Raw genomic sequence first — 26,269 nt, forward strand, 5'->3', positions numbered from 1 at the left:
GTCAGTGTCGTTTGAGATTAGTATTACTAGTTCCATTTGAAAACAGAAGAAATGGAGGTTCAGAGAAGTTTGGCAACTTGTGTAGGATTTTGCATCTAGGGAGGAGATCTTTCTAATCTGAAATCCTGTGTCCTCATTCTGAGGTACTCTTAGGCTGAGTCTTTTAATCTGACATCAAATATTTCCTAAAAATTAAAGATGGAAAGAAGGACAAAATGCACATCTATATTGTGTTTTCAACTGCTTTATTTGGAAAATCAGAGCAAACAAATGCTGGCCACTAGTTGTTTGCTGTTGAGAGCACCCTCAGATAGTTTCGTTAGTCGATGCAGCTTTTCTGGCTACTTTACGAAGTATTGTTTTATTGCAGTGAAACTGGAGACATCTAAAATGTGAACCTTTTTTCTCTTAATGGCTCGTGTGTGTACAGAACACTTATTTCTATCCTGACTTTTTAAAAGAAGCCTTTTGGAGCAGTGAAGGTACCCTGCTTTCTATTTCACAGAAAGGTCATAAATGCACCCCCCCAACACACACACAAAGCCTGAGTAATGACTGTTAAAAGATAAAGTGAGGCATATTAAAAATTTTAAGAGTTTAATTGAACAAAAATTGATTCCAGTTGGGCAATGCCAAATCTGAAGTAGTTAGGAGTTCACCGCTGATGGGAGCTAGGGAAAAAACTTTCATAGAGAAGAGGTGGAAGCAAAGCAAGGAAATTATTTGATGATTATGATGATGTTGATGATTGGCTATAGCTTAAGCAGTTGCCTTATTTGGGAAAGCTTAGTTGGCTCTTTGTGATTGGTTGTCCTTAAGTTTTGATATGTTAACCTTGAGGCATTTCAGGCTTAGATTTGGGTTTGCTTACATAGGCTACCTGAGGTATTAGAGCCACCTCAGTCTAAAGGCCTCCTTGTTTAATTAATTTAACAGTTCTTCTCTTTTGGTCATCCTCTCATACATGAGAGATTAATCAAAAATTTGATATTAGCACATTCATGGTCACTACCAGAGTTAAGTTGTTCTTTTTTGTGAAAGTTGTAGGTCATCATGTCAGGTCTGTGGAAGAATTGTTTTTGCTGTTTATCTCATTGTTCATTCTGTTTCTGTTTCTCTAAGTGCAGTGAGACCGTCTGATGTACTGTTGATGGGTATGAACACATATTTAAGACCCTTGAGAGAATAGTGCACCAGGGAGATTATATGATAATGACTATCAGGAGGATAATACCAAGAGACTAGAGTATGTTCCTTAGTCATGGCCCCCATGAACCAAACTAGTTGGTATCAAAAAAAAAAAAAAAAATCAAAGAATGTCCCAAGTGAATTGTTTATTAAAACAATTTCTTATATTTGCTACAATATGAGAGGTTTTGCTTCATGTACAGCGGGAACTAAATGCTTTGGCACAGACTCCTCTTTGTTCAGCCAGTAAGTAATTTAAAGCAATTCTGTTATCTAAACCATCTTAGCCAGAAAGCCTAGGGACATTTGTAATGCAGCTGTGGCCTGAGGTGGCTCTAACTCAACTCAATTGCCAAAAAACAAATAATCATGCCAATGTAATGAAACCCCAATAAAAACAGGAATTTTTATCTCTAATGAGTTTTCCTGGCAAACAGTAATCTGCATGTATCGTTATGCATTGATGTGCCAGGAGAGTGATGTATCCTGACTCTGGTGAGGGGACATGGAAACTTTGCATTCCCGCTCAAGACCTTGCCCTATGCATCTTTTATTTTGGCTGGTCCTGATTTATGTACTTTTTTGCTATAATAATACTGTAATTGTAACTATGGTGCTTTTCTGAGTTCTATGACTTGTTTTGCTGAATTATTTAGCTTAAGCAGGTGCTTGGAATCCCCAAATTTATAGCCAGTAGGTCAGAAGTATGGGTGGCTTGGAATCCCCCAGCTCCATGGCTGGTGTCTGAAGTGGTATCCTCTTTGTGAAGGATTTTGCCCTTAACGTATGAAAATTGGCCCAACTCGGAATAGTTCATGCCATAATTGCATTGCAGGGTCACTGGTGGAAGGGGACTGGGTAGCCCATCAATCCTTAAGTAGAGTTATACTTCATCTCCCAGCTTTCAGAATAAGTCCCTTGCCTTGAGTTGCCTAGAGTCCTTCTAGTTTACTCTGTAGGGTGGAAACCCAGTCTTTCATCGAGGGCTGTGATGGGGTAGTAGTTGGGTTAAGTGGATTTTCAGCCAGTTCTCCAGTTTCCAACTCCACTTTCACTCAAAAGTACCTAGGACTTTCCATTTTTTTGTCTCTCTGGAGTTCTGCAGTGGGAATTGCTTGCCTCTGAGCTGTATCAGAGAAATCTAACACCCAGAAGTCCTAACACTCATTTTTTACTATTTTCTATTCTTTCTCTTATCTTCTTCCTTGTATTTTTCATTTTTATGTTTGTGATAAGGAATTGAGAGATTGAGTAGTTCTTCTGTACTTACTATTGCCTGAATTTTATTTTTTCAGCTAGTTGACTTAAGAGTATTTGATATCTAAAAAAAGTTTTTGTGAATATTCAAAACAGCAGGTGTATTTATTTTGCTGTACGTGAATGTAATTAAAAATTCTGAAATTACTGTGATCAAGTTTTTATTAATATGGAAGCATAAACATGGAAATAAAATTTCATGTAAAAATGTTCTGAAATATATTTTCTTTAATTTCTGTAATTTCAAGCTGATAATTTCTGATAAATTACATATCTAATAGAGAAGACTATCTGGATAAGCCATGTGATTTGTATGCGAGGCTAACTGACAAGTGGGACTCTTTCAAAATCCAGATCTGAAACTACTTGAATAGAGAAAATCATGGATGTGATCTGTAATCTCCCTATGAGACTGTAAACATTGTGTGAGCAGGTATTTCACCATGGTGTTAAGCTTTGAACACTTAATACGTATTTGTTGATCAGTTGACCAACTCAGACTAAAGAATGAAATTGTATACATATCCAAGGAAGAACTTGAAGAGCCAAGTGTAATCTGAGTAGGGATAGATGTTTAAAAATACACCAGAGTTACTAATGGTAAAAAAAAATGGCTGCTGCAAGAGGCTGAGTTATCTTTAAGGGCAAGATAAATCTCAGGGACAGGAGTTGCAGCCTCAAAGTTCAGCTACCCTTCTCACATGGAGACTCCATTGCCTTTTTTCCCCTCAATATTGTGTTATTTTTTTGCCTTAAAAAAACTTTTCTAAGAATTTTTGACATATAAAGGGGGATATAAGTATTTGCCTTTATTGAAGTATCATGGTTTGATTTCATTAAGGAAACAAGTTCCATAAAGCTGCCCTGAAAATGTTGGTGGGAAGTTGAGTAGGTTTACTTACTAGCTAAGCAAGAATACCTCCTGGAACGCGTGATTCAAATTCGTATGCGCACAGTGACCAATTACTGGATACCAAAGACTTCCCAATTGCCCAAGGCTGTTTTGAAATTGTAGGTGTTCAGTCTTCACTTGTCATGCATGGGTGTTCTGTGAGATGATATGGGTATAATAACCAGTTTAATCACTCACTTGAATATAGTGTGTACTTTTGTATTTTCTCACTCCCACCTAGCTCTCTATCACCAGATTTTGGGCTTGGTTAGCTGTTCAGCTGTCTGCCCTTGATTGGATTTTAGGGCAGCCAGGAAACTGGACAATTCCTTGCACAGTGACTGTTACGTAGTAGTTGCACAAAAAATCACTGAACTTTGGGATGTATCCGGAGGTGCTCTAGGGGAGTCCATCACTGGCCAAATTTTTGTCTTATGAAACCAAAGTATTTTCTTTTTTAATATGTAAATTTGTTAAATTAGCATGCAGAAGATGGCAGTAATACCCAGTAGATGCACTGGTCAGCTGTGTGTTAAATCTAATAATGGGAAATATGAATTTGCCTTTGAAATATGATTTTTTTGAAATATGACTTGATTGCACTTCTGTGCTTTCCTGTGCCAAATGAAACATGGCTGGATTTTGCGCACCACGTCTCTGGTAATTCCTGGATTTGGAGGCATCAGATAAACAGACTTTATTACTATATCACAAATGGCAAGAAACAGGACTAATTACACAGATGTGTGAGGAATGAATTCTCCTATCCACTCCATAGCTCTTCTTTTTGCTGGAGTTTTCTTCTAATTTTCATTTGCTAAATTGTGTAAGTTGAGGAATTCTGATTATAGCTATTTTTTTTCCTATAAGAAGAGCCAGACATAGACAACAGTGATTTATAAAATTCGCTGTCAACTTGAAATATTTTTCTTTCTCCCCAGTATAAAAGTACTAGCATTTTTTTTTCTTTTCTTATTTTTAGCTTTGACTTTAATCTCTCCAACTTATCCATGGCCAGCACTTTATTTTTTTCTTGGTATCCCTTTTTGCCTCTGTTTAAATGTAGCCAGGATTTTTATTATAGTAAATGTGGCCATTAGCTATTAATTGATGAAGCCTGATATGAGATGAGTGTTTTTACTTTAAAATGCAGCTGACCTAAATTGCAAAAACGGTAGAACCCTCCACACCAGTGTTTCTTAAATGATGTCTGTTGAGGACCAGTTTTGTAGTGTATGTGTGTATTATTTTTAGAACTTTTAATCCCGTGCCAAAAATATATAAAAACATAAGCTTCAATTTTTTTATTGTTAGAATATTTGACATAAAATACCATCATATTGGCACAAAAATTTCTGAGTGTTTACTCTCAGTTTCTACAGTCACCTCAGGGTGGACATGTAATGAAGTTTGTGAACTGGCACTGTTCTGCAGACTGCACTTTGGGTAATACTGCTGTCGATTTTCTGACAAATGAGGAAAGCCAAGGATGCTACATTGTGCTTTTGGTTACACACCAGGTTGTATGCTCTTCAAAGACATGTTCGTATGTTTTTCATCTTTTTTTGAGAACTTAGGACAGGGCCTGATAGGAAGCTGGTTGAAATTCAATGATATTGATTATACAGTGATAACAAGTGATGTCATGAAAATGAATGGGCTAGCACAAATCCTGCAAAAATTCAAAACTGAATTGTGAAGTAATAACATAAGGAGAGTTTCCATATCAAATTATCACCTTTTTCATCAGGGATAAAATAGGCCTTAGACATTTTCTAATGAAGTACTTTCAATCCTAAATGTCAATTGAGAGTCATTCAGTGCCTCAACTTTGAGAATACAAAAGCTAAGTGATGCCAAAGATAGTTTACAGAAGGGAATAAAGCCTAGGAGATTTAGCAAGGTCGAACCATTTCAAATTATCACTTTTGTAAGTCACAAGCAGTTGAATACTGGCAATTTTATGTAGTTCAATCTATAGATACAGCAACATGGAATGTTAATACTAGGGGTAGGAGTACATAGAGATCATTTAGCAAATCCCCTTCATTTAGTTTTAGGGAAACTGAAGCCGTAAGAGTTTCAAACAGCAAAACCATTTTCTAACTAACTGTAAGTACAGTAAATCAGACTTCACTATTGTACTGAAGGTAAATAAAAGACAAAACTGAATTGCTTTTCTCTTGGACTATTTCTACTTACTTTTTAGACTATGTTCTACTTAAAATAATAGCATAAACAATTTCAAGGGAAGTATTTAGTTTTTTTAAAACAAGAAGACTTTTAAGAGGGTTAGAAAACACTGATTTACCTAAATCATTTTTTGGACAATTTCACTTGCTTTGTAGCTCATCATATTCTAAGAGTCCATAGGAATGCAGCTAATTTCTTTTGACTTGGTATTTGATCCTTGTGTAAATACATATTTCTGACAAAATATTCTCATGAAATAAATCAGGAGAAAACACATTCTCTTGGTATGACCCTTTACTAACAAGCTAATATTAATAGTTACTAGAGGCAAATTACTTTTACTTTCTCAAGGTCTTATTTCTTTGCGCTGACAACTGGTAGCATTCTGTAGTTTATAGACTTAGCTAAAGTAACATCTGCCCATTATGGCATAGCAAATTCTTGGAACCTTAACAGAGCTGTTGACCAGGAAAGGTTTGTTTTTGTTTACCGTGAGTAGTTTCTATGGGGATCAAACTATTGTTAGTTCTTGGTTAGCCTCCTATGCTTATCAGTCTGTTTTCTTCAGAAATGATGATGAATTTAAATCTGCGCAATGTGTTCCAGTTCACCTACTTAATGAAAGTTGGGGGATTGCATAACTTTTGAAATTCTTAATTACTGTTCCCATTAAGGGGTTGGAGAAGCAAATATTTATATAATCATGCATTATCTTGGTTAATTCCTAATCATTCTTTCTTCTTGGACATAACTTAGTCACTGAAAAAATAGCTATCCATTCAAACTACTGCTTTGGCATATTCCTGCAATACATATATTTTTTACAATATTAAAAAACCCACATATAATATAACTGGAAAAAGAGTTATTTCTAAGCAGAGTGAGATTGATGGCACAGTGACTTCCTACCAAAGAGTTGATTATAATAAAGGGGGGAAAAGTTATTTTACAGTGAAGAAACCTGACAAACACTACTTGAGCTAGGTTTCGTTTACAGTGGTAAGCCGTGTTGCTAGCATATACCCTTGATATGGTATGATGAGAATGACAGTTTACCTCTAACCTTTCTTCCAAACCCCTCAACCCTAGTCTAACTATGAGAAAAACAGGAGGCAGATCCAAACTGAGGGACATTCTACAAAATACCTGGCCAGTACTCCTCAAAACTGTCAAGGTTATCAAAAACAAGGTAAGTTTGAGAAACTATCTTAGCTGAGGGAAGCTGAAGGAGACATGATGACTAAATGTAATGTAACTTGGATGGGATCCTGGAACATAAAAAGGACGTTAGGTAAAAACTAAGGAAACATGAATAAAGTCTAGACTGTGGTTAATAATGTATTACTATTGGTTCATTAATTGTTACAGGTGTGACCATACTAATGTAAGATGTTTATAGCCTGGAAAATTGAGTGTGTGGTATATTGAAACTCTGTACTAGCTTCGCAAGTTTTCTATAAGTCTATTCCAAAGTTAAAGTTTTATTAAAAACATTAAAAAATTATAGATACTACTAGAGCCCTCTATATGCCTCTCAGATTTCATGCTCATTGAAATAATCACTAGACTGCATCATGTGTTTATCAATCTCATGCAGAAGTTTACATTTTTACTACATATAAATTTTAAATTTATAGTATTTTTCATCTTATAAAATTTCATATAAATTGTATCATACTTTATATATTTGTGTGCAGTTGCATTTTTTGTTATTGTTGTTCAGCATTATGTTTGTGCTTTATCCATGTTAATAGATATAGCTACTTAATTTATTGTGTATTAGTTCATTGTTTGAATGTCACTAACCATTTTTTTGGTTATAGTTCTGAACATTAGGGTTGATTCTTATTTATTACTGCTACCAGCATTGTTGCAATAACCATTCCTGTTTAGGACTCTGAGTGCATGGTTCTAAGAGTTCCTCTAAGGCTTTTCCATTGCAGAAGTGAGTAGAATACATAGGTCTAGAATACGTAAATCTTAAATTTTGGTAGAGAATGCAAGACTACTCTTCAAAATGTTATGTTCTCACGACAGTGTGTAAGAATTGTTGGTGAGGAAGTGAAGAAACAATATTCAGTATTGTGAGACATTTTACTTTTGGCAGTTTAATGGAGGGGAAATGGTATTAGTTTACATTTTCTTTATTACTAGTTAGGTTGAGCATATTTTTATTGATTGATTGATTATTTAGGGTTCCTTTTCTCTGAGTAGTCTGCTTGTATTTCTGGTCAGGTTCTTAGGTGGTATTCTTTTATTTGAAGGAGTTCTTTGTAAATTCTGCATACTACTCTTTTGTCAGTTACATACTTTACAAAATCTCAGTATTTCATTTGAATTTGTAACTTTTAGAAATGATATCTTTTTTGTAAGAAGTTGTTTTTATTTTTTGCTTTTAAAAAAACTGAGTATCATTTATATATGATAGTACTTAGATATTCAGTTTGAGTTTTGAGAAATCTATATTACCTGTGTAATTCACACCTCTGTCATCACCTTAGCTTTCTATTATTACCACGGAGAGCTCCCTCCTTCCCCTTCCCACTCAACCCCACCTCTGCCTCAGGTAACCACTGTTTTGATTTCTGTTATCATAGATTAGTTTTGCTTCTTCTAGATACTGGTCCTTTGTTGGATATGTGGCTTAAAATATTTTCTCCCGATTTGTACCTTGTCTTTTCATCCCCTTTTTGCACATGTTGAAAGTTCTCACCAAATAAAAGGACAAACTATATTGCATTCCTGGCAAATTTAGTACTTATTAAAACTGTGCAAAAAACACATTTTTATGTAAAAAGAAAAAGATTAATTTCTAGACCCAGGTAATTATAAATAGGTTTTTCCACATAATGTTAGATTGGACATTACCAATTCATGTGGGACGGTGTCAGCTCATTCTGTAGGATGCTCTTGAGCAGGGAGGGTTTGGCAAACTACATCCTGCAGGCCACACTGTCTGTTTTTGTAGAGCGCATGAGCTAAGAACGGTTTTTACATTTTTAAAGAGTTGGGCAAATAAAAAGAAGAATGTGTCACAGAGATGGTAACATCTTTACAGAAAATTTGCCAACCCTATTTTCTTGAGCACTGTAGGATGCCTGGCATCCCTGGCTCCTGCTCACTAGATGCCAACAACATTCCAGTCGCTATGAGACCAAACATAGCCCCAACATTTCTCAAGTACCTTGAGGGAGCAATAGTACCTTGTTGAGAACCACTACCCTAGTTTATTAGTTTTCAATTTTTATTCCTTTGTGACACACTTAAAGGTTTGTAATACATACATGATATGTTCCCATGCAGAGTTCTCTTGTTTGTAATTTTCTTTTTTTCCCCTCCATTCAAGGAAACAGAATTAAAATGAAGAAAAAAATTGTTAATATAAAGATAAACTTGGGGAGTCACATTTCCCAATTTCAAAAATTTACAAAAAGCTACAATTATCAAGATAGTGTTTTCCTGGCAGAAAAGACATATAGATCAATGAAACAAAATTGAAAGTCTAGAAATAAACCCTTATACTTATGGTCAGTTTTCGACAAGGGTGCCGAGACAATTCAATGGGGAAAACATTAGTCTCTTCAACAAATGGTGCTTTGACATCAACATGCAAATGAATGAAATTAGAATTTTACCTCACACAATATGCAAAAATTAACTAAAATGGATTAAACACCTAAATGTTACAGCTAAAACTGTAAAACACTTGGGAAAAGACATAGGTGTAAATTCTCACAACCTTGGTTTATTCACTGTGTTTTAGATGACACCACAAGCACAAGCAACAAAATATAAAAATAGATAAATTGGATTTCTTCCAAATTAAAAATTTCTGTGTTTCAAAGGACACCATCAAGAATGTTAAAAGACAACCCTCAGAATCAGAGAAAATGCTTGCAAATCATACATCTGATAAGGGACTAACATCCAGAACATATAAAGAACTTTTACAACTCAACAATATGAGAAAACCCAATTAAAAACTGAGCAAATACTTGAATGGACATTTATCTAAAGAAGATATGCAAGTTGCATATAAGCAGATACAAAGATGCCCAACATCATGAATCATTAGGGAAATGCAATCAAAACCACAATGAAATACCGCTTCACCTAGTATGGCTAAAATAAAAAAGGCAGACAATAGCAAGTGTTGGTGAGGATGTAGAGAAATTGAAGCCCTTAAACATTTCTGGATTGTAAAATAGAATGGCTACTTGGGAAAACAGTTGAACAGTTCCTTAAAATGTTCAACATAGAGTTCCCATATGATTCAGCACTCCTACTCCTAAATATATATGCAAGAGGATTGAAACTTTCATAAGAAAACTTTTATGTGCACATTCACGTCACCGTTACTCATAATAGCCAAAGAGTAGAAACAACTCAAAGCCCGTTAACTGATGAATGGATAAATAAAATGTGCTATATTCTACAATGGAATTTTATTCAGAAAAACAAACAAACAAAAAAGGAACGAACAATGCAGATGAACCTTGAAAACATAATGCTAATTTTAGGATGGTCACAAAAAGCCAAATATCGCATGATTTGACTTATATAAACATCCATTATCTATAGAAAAAGAAAGTAGATTAATAGTTGCCAGGGGCTGGGGTCAAGGGAATGGAGATTAACTGCTGACTCTGGCCATGGCGTTTCTTTTTGTGTTGAAATCGATTGTAGTGGCTTTTGCACAACTCTGAATATGCTAAAAACCACAGAATACCTAAGATGGTGGCTTTTTTCTTAGTAAACCGGTTTAAAAAAAAAAAAAGATAGCCTTGAAAATCCTCTGTTTTATACATGTGAAAATCAGTCTTCACAAATTTCAATACTTCTACTACTAGTAATAGCACTACTTGTAATATACCTCATAGTAGAATGTTTCACAACATCTTGACTAATAACCACTACAGCAGGTAGTGGCCAGCTGTTGGATAGCTTAAACAGGGAAGTGATAGGATCCTATTGATATTTTAGATAGATCACTTTGGTGGTGGTATAGAAGGTAGACCTGAGGAGCCTAGTTCAGGTGTAAGATAATGGGGCCTCTATCAGGTAGTGGGGATAGTACAGAGGGGACATATTATTAGAGAATCAGATATAAAAATCAGTAGAATTTGATGATTAAAAGATTATATAATAACTTACAATGGAGTATAAGCTACAAAAATGCTGAATCACTGTGCTGTACACCTGAAAATAATATAATATCGTGAATCAACTATACTTCCATAAAAATTAATTAATTAAAAAAAAGGCTAGATGCATTAGTTCTTAGCCTTTGTTGCCCATTAAAATCATTTGAGAACCTTTTAAACAATACCAGTGCCTGGGCCCCACTCTAGAATTTGTAGAAATCAGAATTTTGGGGGTAGATTCTGGGCACTCATATTTTAGAATTGTATCTCATGATTCTGATGTGCAGCCAGTGTTGAGAACCACTAACTCAAGTTGTGGAGAAGAGGGAAGAATCAAGGATAAGTGAATACCAGGCTGCCAACTTAGGTTACTAGTAGATAGAGGTGGCCTTTAATGTCTGTTCCATGGTAACTACTCAAATATTTCTTGAATTAAATGAAAATTCATGACTTTGAACTGGAACCAAAATCAATGCCTCATTTAATTTCTAATTATTCTAAATTTGGATGAATTGACCCCAGTTCAAGATATTATTAACTGGAACCCAACCAAAATAACCTCTATCACAAATGAAGTTAAATCAAAATGGATTTTTTGATATGCTTTGAGGAAAAGAATGATAAAAATCACCTGTGTTGATGGCGATATTGTGAATCAAAATGCCAATGGAGATAATTTTATTTATAGTATATTATACAAATTAGTGTTTCTACTGAGTGGCGTTGCCAGAGATTTGGGGTCCTGATACCTGGAAATAGGCAGATATTCAGTAAATATTTGTTGAATTGTAATGTGAAATATCTTTATTCTATGTTATAATATTTATCATACAATTATTATATTAATGGAGAAATGAGAGACAGCTTGTTTGTATTTCAGCTCCAGTTCCACCCACTCTGCCTACACTCTACCTGTACACACCCTACCTTTACATTCTCACTGCTTCTGCTCAAGTTTAGGTGGGATTCTTATTTCCAAATGATAAGAATACAGCTTAAACTATCTTGAATACTAAATGGGATTTTTTGGTGCCTGCAGGTGGAAAGGATGCTGAGATAACATAAGGAATTGAAGGAAGGTCTGCAGGAACCTAGCCTTGGGGATTACAGAACACGGATATCACTCCACTAGAACCCACTCTCATCTCTGCTTGGTTTCATTCTATTTTATTGCAGTCAGGCCTTTGTCAAAAGATCAAAATGGTTGTCTGCAACCGCACAGCCTTATGTTCTGGTACCATGACCTGAAGAGGCAAGATCATTTCTACCCCTGCTCTAAATTGAGAGATTCATTTGGCTCAATCACTGTGCCCAGAGAAAGGAGGTACTTTCTAAGAAAGTAGAAAGTATATGTTGGTTTGGAGCTCATACCAACCCCCATGGGCAGGCAGGGGAAAGTTTGTTCTGGGACCAGATCATCAGCTATCACTGTCCTATCCAAGGCTCCGTTGCCCCAGCCCTTTGATGATTTCCCACTTCAGTTTAGCTGTTTACTGTTCTCAGAACAGCAATGGCAATTAAGATTTGAAAATGTATGGAAAAGCACAAAGTAGTATACAGTTTCAGAGTAGTATTATTGAATATGAGCTGTTTGGTTGAAAATGGGCTACAAAACTAAAATAACACCTTCATTTAACAAAATTTACTTAGTACTTCATATGGACAAGGCATTGTACAGTTATAGTATATCAAACCAAGCCTGGTTATAAGGCACTGTGAAATTATGTAAGATTTCATCAGAGAACTAATTAATTTTATTCTCTTATTTTATTATTTTATTTTTATATATATATTTTTTTATTTGTTATTTTGTTACTTCCCCACCATGGAACTGCATATTTATAGAATCTCATTATTGATAGAGAATTTGAGTGACATGGAATTTTTAACAGTAGCTTTTCTGAAATTTGATATTTTCAAAGGGAATATTTTTATACTTATGAAGAGCTTATTCTCATTACTGTCTTTTGATGACCCTTTTTGAAAGCTTATTCAGTGATTAAAAATCACTCAAAATGTGATCTGTAGTTGAGAAGCTTTTTCTAGTTATCTACCGGATTCAAATTTATTACTTTTTCTGTCATTATAGTCTATTGCATCTGCAGACATGGATTTCAACCAGCTGGAGGCATTCCTGACTGCTCAAACCAAAAAGCAAGGTGGGATCGCATCTGACCAAGCTGCTGTCATTTCCAAATTCTGGAAGAGCCATAAGACAAAAATCCGAGAGAGCCTCATGAACCAAAGTCGCTGGGACAGTGGGCTTCGGGGCTTGAGCTGGAGAGTTGATGGCAAATCGCAGTCAAGGCACTCAGCTCAGATACACACTCCTGTTGCCATAGTGGAGCTGGAAATAGGGAAAAGTGGACAGGTGAGTTCAACTTCAGTCAATTTCCCTTTGTCAACTATATTTTCCATTGCATATTAGTCATACATTCAAATTGAGTTTATGTAACACTCTTTGTTTGCGGAGATAATAGCAGTAGACTCTGTTTCTTAGAATCCCTTTTCCAAGATAGAATCATCTGAAATTTTGGATATTCCCAACTGTGGATAGTCTGAAAACCAGCCTCTGGCAGCTATCTCAGAAGAACAAAATGGGTCAGTAATTGTTGATTGCACAGAAGTTGGCCACTGCTCCACTTAGGTTAGAGCTCAGAGTTCTTGGCGTTTGGCCAGAATCTCCAATGCAATGATAAGGATGCTAAGTAAAGACCAGGAATTGAGATTAAACAAAACAGAACAAAAACTATCTCACAAAACTCATCTTTATAGGCAGGCATAGGAAGCAGTGTATTTTAATTACAGTATTGTTCCTAAATACCCTAAGTATACTACTTCTGTCCTTGAGCCTCCAGATAATTTTTAATTGATCTTGATTGTTTACAAAACAGTATTGCTTTCCTTGCAGTTTCCAGTGTCACTATAGCAGACATCTACATGTTTTTTTTTTAAGTCATTCAGTTTGTACTCAAGATGACTGCCAGATCAGGCTTTTAATGACCAAGTTATGTCTTTTGGGGAAAAAAAGCAGCAACTTGTATTTAGGAAGAGAAAACCCAGATCACTGACTTAGTTAACCAGATTTATTTTTAGATAAATAATCAAATAAGGGCTTCTATTACATCCTATAATAGAAATTTATATCTTTTCTTCTAATGATGAGAACATTTGTTTAGCTGACAAGTTCCCTCACATATTCCCTTTTGGACTTTCTTGGGTATTTTCAGTATTTGTGGTTCTGTAATGCCTTTAATTTTAATTTAAAAGATAATTCTTTTTAAAAAAATTGTTTTTCAAAATATATTTTGGGGACCTTTTATTCAGTTATTTTGCAGTAGTGCTAATTGCCTTTATTGACTTTGGTTTGTCTGATCCTAAAGTCCATTTTCTGAATGGTTTTTTTTTTTCAGGGTGGGGAGTAAATCAGGTTTATTTATTTATTTATTTTTGGAGAAGGTACTTGGGATTGAACCCAGGACCTCATGCATGCTAAGCATGCACTCTACCACTTGAGCTATACCCTCTCCCTTATTTTCTTAACCATTGTGTTATAACAACTTTCCTCCTGTTGTTCCTAGTCCAAACATCTGACAGATTAGAAAGGTGCAGAAAGTGTAACTGATTATCTAAGTTTCACCAGCCATTTGTATAGGCTATTTATTTTTTATTCTGTCGGTAGTGATTATTTCATTTTGTCTTGAAGTATTTATCATTTGGGCAGGAATATGAAAACGTACATGTCTACTTTGACTTTCCTAGAAAGCAATCATAGTATTTCTTTAACTTGATGTTTTCCTAATATTTCTTAAACTGGGGTTTATAATGTGCCTTTTGATTTTAGTAACCTATATACCATCTGAATCTATTGGGTATTGCTACAGCAGTTTTTAAATCTATTTTTAAGTTCCTATGGTTTTTCTTCCATTTTGTTAGCTACAGTGACAAAAATATTTTTTTTTACTGAATGATTTTTGCCAATCAGTAAATCTAAACACTCTACAAATGATCAGAGATAATATGAAACAAATGGACATTGCTGTCTTTCTTGAAGATTTACCTATCTCAATAGAATTAGTAGGTCTTAGAAGTCAGAGTCCTTAAGCACTCATCTAAGGTGAATTACATAGATGAGGTAGGATATCCCCATTTTCTAAAGAAGGTATATGAGACAGATTAGTGACTTGCTTCAGACGTAGCTGTTAAGTGGTAAAGTGAAAACTAAAATGGGGATCACCAAACTGATTTTTTCCAAAAACCATTGATACCAACAATTAGGAACTTTTATTAGCTTTTCACAATAGTCTGTGCCAAGAAAACATGTCGGTTATACAATGAGGTAATTGAGAGCATAGGTAGGAATATCACTCAGTAATAGGAAGGAAAAAATTTGTGATACACACAAGATAGTTGAATCTCAAAATCATTTCCTAAGTGAAATAAGCCAGATGAAAACTTTTTTTTAGTGTAATATATGATTCTACTCATATAAAATCCTACAAAATGCAAAGTAATCTATAGTGACAAAAAGCAGATGCCTTGGGATAAGAGTAGAGGGAGGTTAGATTAGATTAGAGGGATGCATGAAAATTTTTAAGTGTGGTAAAAATGTTATGTTCATTTTAGCAATGGTTTCATGGTATACATATGTCAAAACTTATAAAATTGTATACTTTAGGTATGCAGTTTATTGTGCATTGTTTATACTCCAAAGTTGTAAAGAAAATGGTTGACATGAAAATGATTGAAAATGTCATTTAACCTGCAAAATCCTTTTAATGCAAATATACTCTTAAGTCAATAAAAGTTATAAAGAAAAAAGTAAACTATAGTAGAACCTGGCTGACAGTAAAATATACAACCCAAATCCTACAGGAAATGTTTTTGTGAGACCTGGATCCTTGGTTAGTACTTCTGTCAGTTTCTAGATGAATGTTATTTATGAGATAGTCCACTAAACCAAACCAGTTTTTAGAACACATGTAGGCAACTCAGTCAAAGTTGTTTTCACACTGCTGACACTAGATGAGCTTGTGAGAGAATTCATGATCCTAGGATATCAAGAGGTTGCTTCCAAGAAGAATGACCAAGTTTTTTTGAACTCTGGTGTGTGTTTGTGTGTGTGTGTGTGTGTGTTCATGTACCCCAAGCAACTAAATTACTGTCTTTAAATTATGCATTTTAAATCAGTGGTTCTCAGTCATGGCTGCACATAAAAACTCACCTGTGGAGCTTTAAAAATTGTCATACTCAGGCATACATCAGACCAATTAAATAAGAACCTGTGGGGATGGGACCTGGGCATCAGTAATCTTTAAAACTGGTGATTTCAATATTCAACCAAGGTTGAGAACCTATGTGATAAATACTCTGATTTGAAATGTTAATAGAGCTTAGTATCAAAATTTTACAGTGAGAATTCAATATATGTTGGCACGTTACTTCTGCTTGCCATTATTTGTTAAGTGCTTGGGGACCGTTTATTCAAGCACTGGATGTGGTCGGGGGTATTTTTTTGTTTTCCCCTCCCTTTTTGAATTTCTCTCTATTGCTCAGTTTGTCTGCGTTAGTCCTTTCTTTGGTGCAAAAAGTGCATTTGACAATTGGGAGCCAAGTGCATACATTAACTTTTTTTTTTTATTAACCACAATATATAATGCCTTTAGGATATGACGATGCCAAAGTAGTAGAGAAGTAACTAAGGCAGATACATTTATGGAACTATGCAGAGCTAGAGGAAATAACTATGCACTAGTGACCTAATTACCTGTCTTATAGAATGGTTCTTTTCAACAGAAATAAAATATTTGCAAGAATAAAACATGAGTTCAGTTGTAAAAGTACACAGAAACTTTGAGGCAAACATTTCATGTCCAAAGAGAAGAACGTCAGTGCTTTGCTTATATAGTTGAGATCCTTTCATATTTGGTCCTAAATCACTGAGGGGCCCAAGCCTTGAGGACTATTAAAATCTAGCATGTATCTTTAGGTAAGTTTTTATTGTTTTGCTTACTTCATTAACATCATTGTTGTGTTTTCCCTTCTTGGAAATTGAATAGAAATTGTAATGGAGTGTGTCCTTTTTTAAAACAGTAACTTTTGGGGAAATAATTTATATGTTTCATGGAGTCTCGAATGTGGGTTTTTTTTTTTTTTTGAGACTGAATTTTGACATTTTATAAAGATGTGTTGGGTTTTCTTTTGTGACTTCTTGTTTTCAAGACCAGTAAGTCGTTTTGAGAGGAAACATTTAGCCACAGCTTCCGTTCTGGACCATTTAGTAATAAATTATTTCTCCTTTCTTTTACTCAATTGTTCTTTTATAAGCATTTAGAGATAATGCCTTGCCTATAGAGATCCTGAAATATCAAACTCAGTTTCTTTATTGCCCTTTTAAAAAAAATGGCTAATGGAGGATGTCAAGATGGTGGAGTGGTAGGGCCACAAGCTCTTTCCTTGCTACTACAGTGAAACCAGAACTGAATGTTAAACAACCATCGAAAAAAAGACTAGAACCTAGCAAAAAAGATCTTCTGCAATTGGAAGCATAAACACAGCAGGATGGCAGGACGGGTGTGCTCGCCATATAATTGGGCCCCATACCCCCCACAAGCTGAATAATAGTTAAGTTGCAGAGGCCCTCCCACAGGAGTGAGAGCTCTAAGCCCCACGTCAGTCTCCCCAGCCCAGGTTCTGGCATTGGGAAGAGAAGGAGACCCCAGGACATCTGGTTTTGAAGGCCAGCAGGGCTTGGCTCTGGGAGCCTCACAGGACTGGGGGAAATGGAGACTCCACTAGCTTGGAAAGGGTACACAGAGACTCGCGTGCACCAGGTCCAAGGGCAGAGGCAGTGATTTCATAGGAACCTGGGCCAGGCTTGCGTGTTGGATTTGGAGGGTCTCCTGGGGGATGTGGGAGATGACTGTGGCTTACTAAGGGACATAAAAGCTGGTGGTGGACATTCTGGGAGTGGTCATCTACATGAGCTTTCCTGGAGGCTGACATCTTGATTGGATCATTAGCATCAAGACCTAACCCCACCCAGCAGCCTGTAGGGAAGCCTCAGACCACACAATATACAGAGTGGGAACACAGCCCCACCCATCTGCAGACGTCCTAAGCCACAAAGTCCCTACCCACCAGAGGTCCAGGACCAAGCTTCACCCAGCAGTGTGCAGGCATAAGCCTCTAGTGCAGCCTCATCTACCAGGGGCAGATACTAGAAATAAGAAAGCAACAATCCCAAAGCCTGTGGAAGGAATCCACAAACAGAGAATGATAGACGATATGAGGCAGCAAAGGAATATCTCCTTGGCCAAGGCACAAGATAAAATCCTAGAAGAACAAATAAGTGATGAGGAGATAGGCAATTTATCTGAGAAAGAGTTTAAAGTAATGATGGTGAAGATATTCAGAGAACTCAAGAGGAGTATAGATGCACAGAGCAAACTTTTTAGCAAAGAGTTGGAAAATATAAAGAATACCCAAACAGTTGAAGAATAAAATCACTGAAATGAATAACACACTAGAAAGAACCAAGAATAGACTAAATGAGGTAGAAGAATGGATCAGTGAGCTAGAAGACAGATTAGTGGAAATCACTACTGCAGAACGGAAAAAAGAAAACGGAATGGAAAGAAATGGATAGTTTTAAGAGAATTCTGGGACAACATGAAGTGCACTAATATTCCCATTATAGGGATCCCAGAAAGTGAAGAGAGAGAGTAAGGATCTGAGAAAATTTTTGTAGAGATAATCACTGATTCCCCCAACTTGGGGAAAGGAAACAGTCACCCAAGTCCAGGAAGCACAGAGAGTACCACACAGGATCAACCCAAAGAGGAACACACCAAGGCACATAGTAATCAAATTGACAGAAATTAAGGATAAAGAGAAAGTATTAAAATTAGCGAGAGAAAAGCAACAAATAACATACAAGGGAACTCCCATAAGGTTATCAGCTGATTTTTCAGCAGAAACTCTGCAGGCCAGAAGGGAGTGGCACAATATATTTAAAGTGATGTAAGGGGAGAACTTACAACCAAGAATACTCTATCCAGCAAGGCTCTCAGTTAGACTTGATGGAGAAATCAAAAGCTTCACAGATAAACAAAAGCTAAAAGATTTCAGCACCACCAAACAAGCTTTACAACAAATGCTAAAGAACCTTCTCTAGTCATCAAACCATAAGAAAAGAGAACAAAAAGAAGATAGAAAAAAAAAAAAAAAAAGACCCACAGAAGATTGCTTTGGCTGTTCGGGGTCTTTTGTGGTTCCTTATAAATTTTGGAATTGTTTGTTCTAGTTCTGTGAGGAATGTTGTGAGTATTTTGGTGGGAGTTCCATTGGATCTGCGGATTGGTTTGGGTAGTGTGGCCATTTTGATGGTGTTGATTCTTCAATCTAAGAGCACAAGAAAATTTTCCATTTCTTTGTGTCATTTTGGTTTTTGGAGTGTAGGTATCCTCCTTTGTTAAGTTTATTTCTAGGTATTTTGATGTTTTTGATGTAATGGAAATGTTTATGCTGGTTATAAAATTCTGGTTTTTGAAATGAAAAAAAAAAGTGAATGAAGGGCTGCAAATGGCAAAATATCCTTCTTTCTTATGGGTGAGTTGTATTCCCTTACATATATGTATATATGCTGCATCTTCATTATCTCTTCAACTGTTGATGTGCACTTAGATTGCTTCCATATCTTGGCAATTATAAATAATGTTGCTATTAATAGGGTGTATGTATCTTTTTGAATTAATTCTTACTTTGTGGCTGGCTTTATTCCTTTGATAACTATGTAAGTTTAAAAAGCTAAAGCTCTAAACGTTATTGGAAATAATAAATAGTTCACATATGTATAAAAATAAGTGCAGTAAAAAAAAAAAAAAAAAAGAAATGAGCTATCAAGCCATGAAAGACATGGAAGAAACTTAAAAGACATATTACTACATGAAAGAAGCCAGTCTGAAAAGGCTACAAACTGATTCCAACCAAATGACATTCTGGAAAAGTCACAGCTACAGAAACAATAAAAAGATCATGGTTTCCGGGGGCTTAGGGAGAGGGAGGGAGGGAGGAATGAACAGATGGAGCACAGGGGATTTTTAGGGCAATGAAATTATTCTGTACGATACTATAGTGGTGGCTACATGTCATTATGCATTTGTCAAAATGCATGGGATGTACAACGTCAAGTGAGCCCTAATGTAAACTATGGACTTTGGTTGATAATAACGTCCATGTTGGTTCATCAATTGTACCAAATATGCCACACTGATGAGGGATATTGAGGAATAGGGGAGTATATATATATGTGGGTGGGGAGGGCTATGTGCGAACTCTCTAATTTTCTGCTCAATTCTGCTGTGAACCTGAAACATCTCTAAAAGAATAAAGTCTTAATAATTAAAAAAAGGAAGAATATCTCGCCTGTCACATGCTACAACATGGATGGGCCTTGAAGGTATTATGGTAAGTGAAATAAGGTGGTCACAAAAAGACAAATACTGTATGAGTCCACAAATCTGTAGTATCTAAAGTAGGCAAATTCATAGAAACAGGAAGTAGAATGGTGGTTGCCAGAGGCAGGGGGAAGAGGAATATGGGGGAAGAGTGGCTGGTGTTATTGTCTTTTCTAGCTTTAGTATCCCAAGCGCCACCCTAGTTTTGGGCTGTGTCTTTACTGGTCTAATTTTTTTCTGACCAACTCATCATATACTCAGTCTTGTCACTTTTAAGCAGTTAGATGAGAGAATATTACATATCAAGAGAGTATATACAATGATATAATTACTCTAATTTAGAGGATCAAGGTAGGTTAGACTCTGTATTAAAAGGCCAACATTTTGTCTAAAACAAAGGTAAATTAACCTCAAAGGAAAGTAGTTGCTTATTTTTAATTTCCACAGTTCCTTCTAAAACGAAGTACGCTAATCTCCTTGTATAATTCTGGCTGGTATAGAGTAAGAACCTGCTAAAACCTGTGATTAATAATCAATTTATGCTGAGCTCTGTTTTGCACTAGTGTAGCTCCAACAAGCCTGAGCAGTGTCACAACCACCTGCTTTGTGTCAGGAGAAAAAGCCAAATTTAAAAAAGACATTTTCTCTCTCTCTCATTCCCTTTCTCTCTTACATATATATACACCCTTGTAAGTATGTGTATTAATATATGAGGAAATTTGTAAGGATAGGATATAGAGAGTAAATAAAATGACATTTTATTTTATTAACACTTAGTTACTATTTTGAGATCATGTTGCATTTCTCCAAATAGCTATGAAGTGGAGCTTAGATAATCTTACTTGGTTATACAGTCTGTAATGCTTGGCCTGTTTCTGGTAATTCTTGTATTTAAGGTTGATTTTCACATTTAGCAAGTGATAAAGGAAAGCCTCCAGAGAAACTATTCAAATGAATCTAATAAACAAACCACCCTTTTTCAGTAGGAATTGATGACATTTAACAGCTTGAGGATGCTAAGTCAGTTTAGAATATCTATTTTTTTAATTAAGGAATTTTCCATTTTATATTTTATATCAGGTTTAGAACATGGGGTTTATTTAAACTTTAATTCTGGGGGTGGGGTGGGGAATAGCTCAGTGGTAGAGTGCATGCTTAGCATGCATGAAGTCCTGGGTTCAATCCCCAGTGCCTCCATTAGAAAAATAAATAAATGAATTGACACAACATTGTAAAATGATTGTAAATCAATAAAAAATGTTAAAAAAAAAGAAGAAAAAGAAATAAATGAAAATAAACCTAATTGCCTCCCCTCTAAAAAAATAAATAAATAAAAATACTTAAAAAAAAAACTTTAATTCTGAATGGATCAATCCTTTTTTGTAGCACTAAGATGCATTTGATAATAATTTGTTTTCTAAAGTTGTGGTCCTAAACTTACAGTTCCAAGATATAATTTATAGAAGGATGTGCCTAAAAGGCTTTGACAGCACAGAAAAGAAAAAGAATAAAAAATTTGGTCCTCCTTGAAACCCATTGTGATTTTCATTGTGTTTATTTTTGCTAAGAAACAAACATAGAGAACCAAACTTTAATATTTAAATTCTGAATAACTCTGAATTAGCTATTTACAAAAAAATACCTGTACAGAAGGAAATGTTTTACCAAAAAAAAAATGCTAAAAAACTTCTGTTTAACATTACTAATTAGAATGAATAATTACATAGCAGAATAGGTAATAGCTACTGGAAGAAAATGTAAGTTTTAAGTGTTCATCTAGTTTTGAAACGATTAAAATCAGAATTTTTCAGTATTTGATAATTTACCAGTTAAAATGTAGACATTTTGAGATATATTTTATATGAGAATTGTGTAATAATTGTGTAATAATAATTTAGTATTTTTGATGTATTAACGATTGCTCCTCTACTATTAATATAGTACTTGTGTTTTTTATTTTTAGTACTTGTGTTTGTTTTAGCCAAATCTTCGTTAAAAATTTTTATATAGTGTTTTTACATTTATTTTGATCTTAAATGATAACCTTTTGAGACTTGACCCATGAGCAACATTGACATACTTGAATTCTCTTTTCTTTAAAAGACTTGTCTTCCAGGATATCACATTTGCCTAATTTTCCTCCTAGCTTTCTAGTCTGTTTTTTAATTTGTTTTTTTGGTTGGTTGGTTTTGTTTTCCTTTTTAGATCTTTTTTGCTGGTTCTTTCTTATTTCTCCAACTTCCCAGTGTTGGAGTGTTCCTGGGCTTAAGTTCTTGATCCTCTTTCTTCCTTATCTACAATGCACTTCCTAGGTGATCTCATTTAATTTCATGGATTTAAATACCATCTATAGCCTAACAACTCCCAAATTTATGTCTCCAAACTGGATTTCTTCCTTAAATTCCTGATTGTCTATTTATGACATACTTGAGAACTCTACTTAAATGTGAAAAAGTTAATCAAAAAATTGAGTATACCCCAAACTAATTTCCTCCTATGCCTCCCAAATTTGTTCCTCCTGCATTTTTTATCATCTCTGTCAGTGGTACATTCTTCCAGTTCATATCCTCTCTTTTTCTCATGTCCATATCTGGTCCATCATCAAATCTTGCTGAGTTTAGTTTGATTACTTCTCACTACTCCCCTCTACTCTGTTCAGATCACAGTCTCTTCTCTGTAAGATTATAATAATACCCTACTAGCTGACCTCTCTGCATCTCCTCTTTAGCTTATTTTCAACTCACAGCAGTGTGTCAACAGAGTGATTCTGTTAAAGGTTAAGTCAGTTAATATATTTATGATTCTCATCTCACTCTAGGGGCTTCCTCTCATAATCAGATTAATAGCTCTCTCCCTTACTCAGTCTATCTAGCTAGACACAGTGGCCTCCTTGCTGATTCATGGAACATGCTGAGCATGCTCCCTCTTTAAGGTCTGTGCATTTGCTGTTCTCTCTTTCTGGATTGGTCTTCCCTCAGAATCTGCAGTTAGTCTTTTCATTTTCCTGAGGTCTTTTTAAAAAATTTACCTTCTCAGTAAGACTTTGACTGACCATCTCTCTAAAGGTTTAGTCCTCCACTTTCTCCTTTATTTTTTGAAAATTTTATTGAGCTGTTACTTCCATCCAATAAACTATTCATTTGAAGTATCCAATTTGATTAATTTTGGCTGGTGTATGCAGTTGTGAAACCACCACAGCAGTTAAGAGGCAGAATGTGTTCATCATCCCTTACGTCTCCTCATGCCCCTGTACAATCCATCTCTCTCTCTACCCCAATTTCGAGGCAACCACCAATCTATCTTTTATCATCATAGGTAGTTTTTTCTGCTTTATATTTTCTTCTTGTCATTTATTGCTACCTAGCATGCTGTATATTTTATTTTATTTATTAATCTTGTCTGTGGTCCACATTAGCATGTAAGGGGGGCAAGGATTATTACTGTTTTGTTCACTGCTATATGCTCAATGTCTAGGATGCTGCCTGGCACAATAATGTTCAGTAAATATTTGTGTAGGTGCTGAGGAACAATATAGACAAGTCTCGTCTCTTAAGGAGCTTACAGTAAACAAAAAATAGTAGTAATTATTGTGAGACTGTATATCAGAGCCTGAAGAGCCTTATCAAAGCTCTGAAGAGGAAATGGCTCTCTTTACCCAGGAAGTTGAGGAAAGCAGTTCTGAGGAGGTAACATTTGCATTTAATTTCTCTGGCTTCAACTCTGATTCAGAGCTGAGTGTCATGAACTAAGAACAACAAAAAAGTTGGCACAGGTTGTGTGAATTCTCTAGAGTTTATGAACATAACCCTTGCAATTAACGCATAGGTATGACCTTTAGCACTGGGTTAATACAGGTTCCTGATGATTTCCATTTCTTTTTTTTTTTTTTAAACCACTTCCTACATGGTTTTCCAGTTTCTTAAACTATAGGCAACGAGAAGTACCAAGAAATAAATCGGCAGAAAAATTGTTGTAAGCAACAGCAAGATTCATTTACTGCTGTGTTCTCAGCATCACTGTGTATCAGTATCATTTGAGGAGCTTTAAAAAATTATGGATGCCCAGACCCCACCCCAAAATAAAGGGCTTTTGCTTTTGTTTGAGAGAGGGAAGTTTTCTCTAAGGAGGCAGGCTGATACGAGAGCACAAAATACGTGTAGAGGGAACAGCAAGGGCAGGAAGTTGGCTTTGGTAAGATACCTGGATGTTTTTTTCTGAGTGTAATAGGGAACCGTTAGAGGATTTCAAACAAGGGAGTCATGAAATGTGATTTATGTCCTCAATAGGATCACTTTGATTCACGTGTGAAGGGTGAATTATAATATAGTCAGAAGTGAAGCTGTGATACTGAGATCCCAGAAAAGAAATAACTAAGATTGGAATTGGTTTTTTGCACATTAAGAGCTATTCTCTTGCTTCCAAATCTCTGTATTATAGTAGTTAAGTATAATGGGGTCTCAAGTTAAAAACAAAGAACCAAAAGCTTCACCCTTTGTTCTGTTAGCAAGGTTAGGTATCCAGAATGAACAGAGAGAAAATTTAATACTCCTCTTCAAAATGGGGCTACATGGATTTCTGACAACTTTCCTTCCAATTTTCTACTTCTGTTCCACAATTATGACAATCATCCTTTTTAAATTTTATTGTAACATGTTTCAAAATTTGGCAAGCCCAGGGATAAGTAATAAAAATCATTATAGTACTGAAAGGAAAAAGAGGGAAGGCAGGATGACACTTAGAGGGAGCTATTGTAGGGGTCCAGGTGAGATAATACTAGCCAGGAAGATGAAGATAATTTTAGTAGTTGAAGTGAGCAGATACAAGAAATGTTTTAATGTATATGAGTTGCTTTGAGGTGGGTTGAAAGGGATGTAGAAAATGAAACAAAGTGAGGAATTGGGGATAACTCTCTTTTTGCATGAATATGTTAGTATGAATTGGTAACCGTAGTCTTTGTTTAACAGTCTTATTGCTTAATTGACCATCTAATATACAACTTGAGATTTTTAAAATTTAATTCTTATTTTTATTGAAATGTAGTCAATTTACAGTGTTACAACTTGAATTTTTTGATGGCTCTTTCTAGCCCTTCCACTTGGGAAAAAATCAATCAAAAGAAATTAACATTTGGCAGTTAAGAAAATGCTGTTTGTGCTGAAGTAATTTATTTTTAAACTTCCAGTTTATGAAAAGACGCATTAGAGATTATTGAGCTTAAATTTTTCCTGATAGACTTTAAAAAAATCATTGTTTCTTATGATATACCCTTTTCTGTATGTATATTATGCTTCAGTATAAAGAATTAAAGATGGAGAAAGAGATGAATGTTTGTCTTTGCAAACTCGTTGACCCTGGGAGAACAGGGCTTTGATGCTGCTGAAGTCCTCAGTTTCTGACTAGTAGCCTGCCAGCAGGCAGCCCCTGGTGTTGGACTTCTTTCAGATTCTTGCCATTCAGGCTCTCTGATTCTATTCTTGTAGACAGATGGGATTCTTGAGAGGGAGCCAGGAAACTAAGCCTTAAAGAGGGCTTGGAAACAATTTTTGGGTGTAAGTCCTTTGTGCTAAAATCAGGATGGCAGTGTATCCTGCCCAGCAGTGTTGAAACTGCTTGTGTTTGTCTTGTATTTGTGTACTGGCTGGTGGGCTGTGGGCTTCATTCCATGTATGCCACTGCTCTACTTCCAAGATGAATGCAGAAGGCCTCTGGCCCAAGCCTAGTCTTAGCACTTTTTTAATTGTGTAAAATATACATAACGTAAAATTTACCATTTAACTACTTTTAAGTGTACAAGTTCAGTGGTATTAAGTACATTCCCAGTGTTGTGTAACCATCAACACTCTCTATTTCCAGAACCTTTTCATCATCCCGAACAGCAACTCTGCACCCATTAAACAGTAACTCCTTATTCTCACCTTTCTCTGTCCCCTTGTAATCTCTGTCTGCTTTCTGCTTCAATGGATTTGACTACTCTAGGGACCTTAAATAAGTGAAATCGTACAGTATTTGTCTTCTGTGACTGGCTTTTCCACTTTGCATAATGTCTTAAGATTCATTCATGTTGTAGCATTCTGTTGGAATTTCATTCTTTTTTAAGACTAATATTTCACTGTTATTATATGCCACATTTTATTTAT

At 35.5% G+C, this 26,269-nt stretch overlaps 1 protein-coding gene across 1 annotated transcript in view; it reads left to right on the forward strand.

Moving 5' to 3' along the window:
• Window positions 1–26,269, forward strand: part of COMMD1 (copper metabolism domain containing 1) — a 109,352-nt gene that overhangs the window by 25,751 nt on the left and 57,332 nt on the right. Inside the window, exon 2 of the mRNA XM_006191336.2 lies at window positions 12,764–13,045. Within this exon, the coding sequence (XP_006191398.1) occupies window positions 12,764–13,045 (282 nt within the window). The remainder of the gene's footprint in view (window positions 1–12,763; window positions 13,046–26,269) is intronic.

Source organism: Camelus ferus, chromosome 15, assembly GCF_009834535.1.
Source record: "Camelus ferus isolate YT-003-E chromosome 15, BCGSAC_Cfer_1.0, whole genome shotgun sequence".
In the NCBI taxonomy this organism is placed as follows: Eukaryota; Metazoa; Chordata; class Mammalia; order Artiodactyla; family Camelidae; genus Camelus; species Camelus ferus.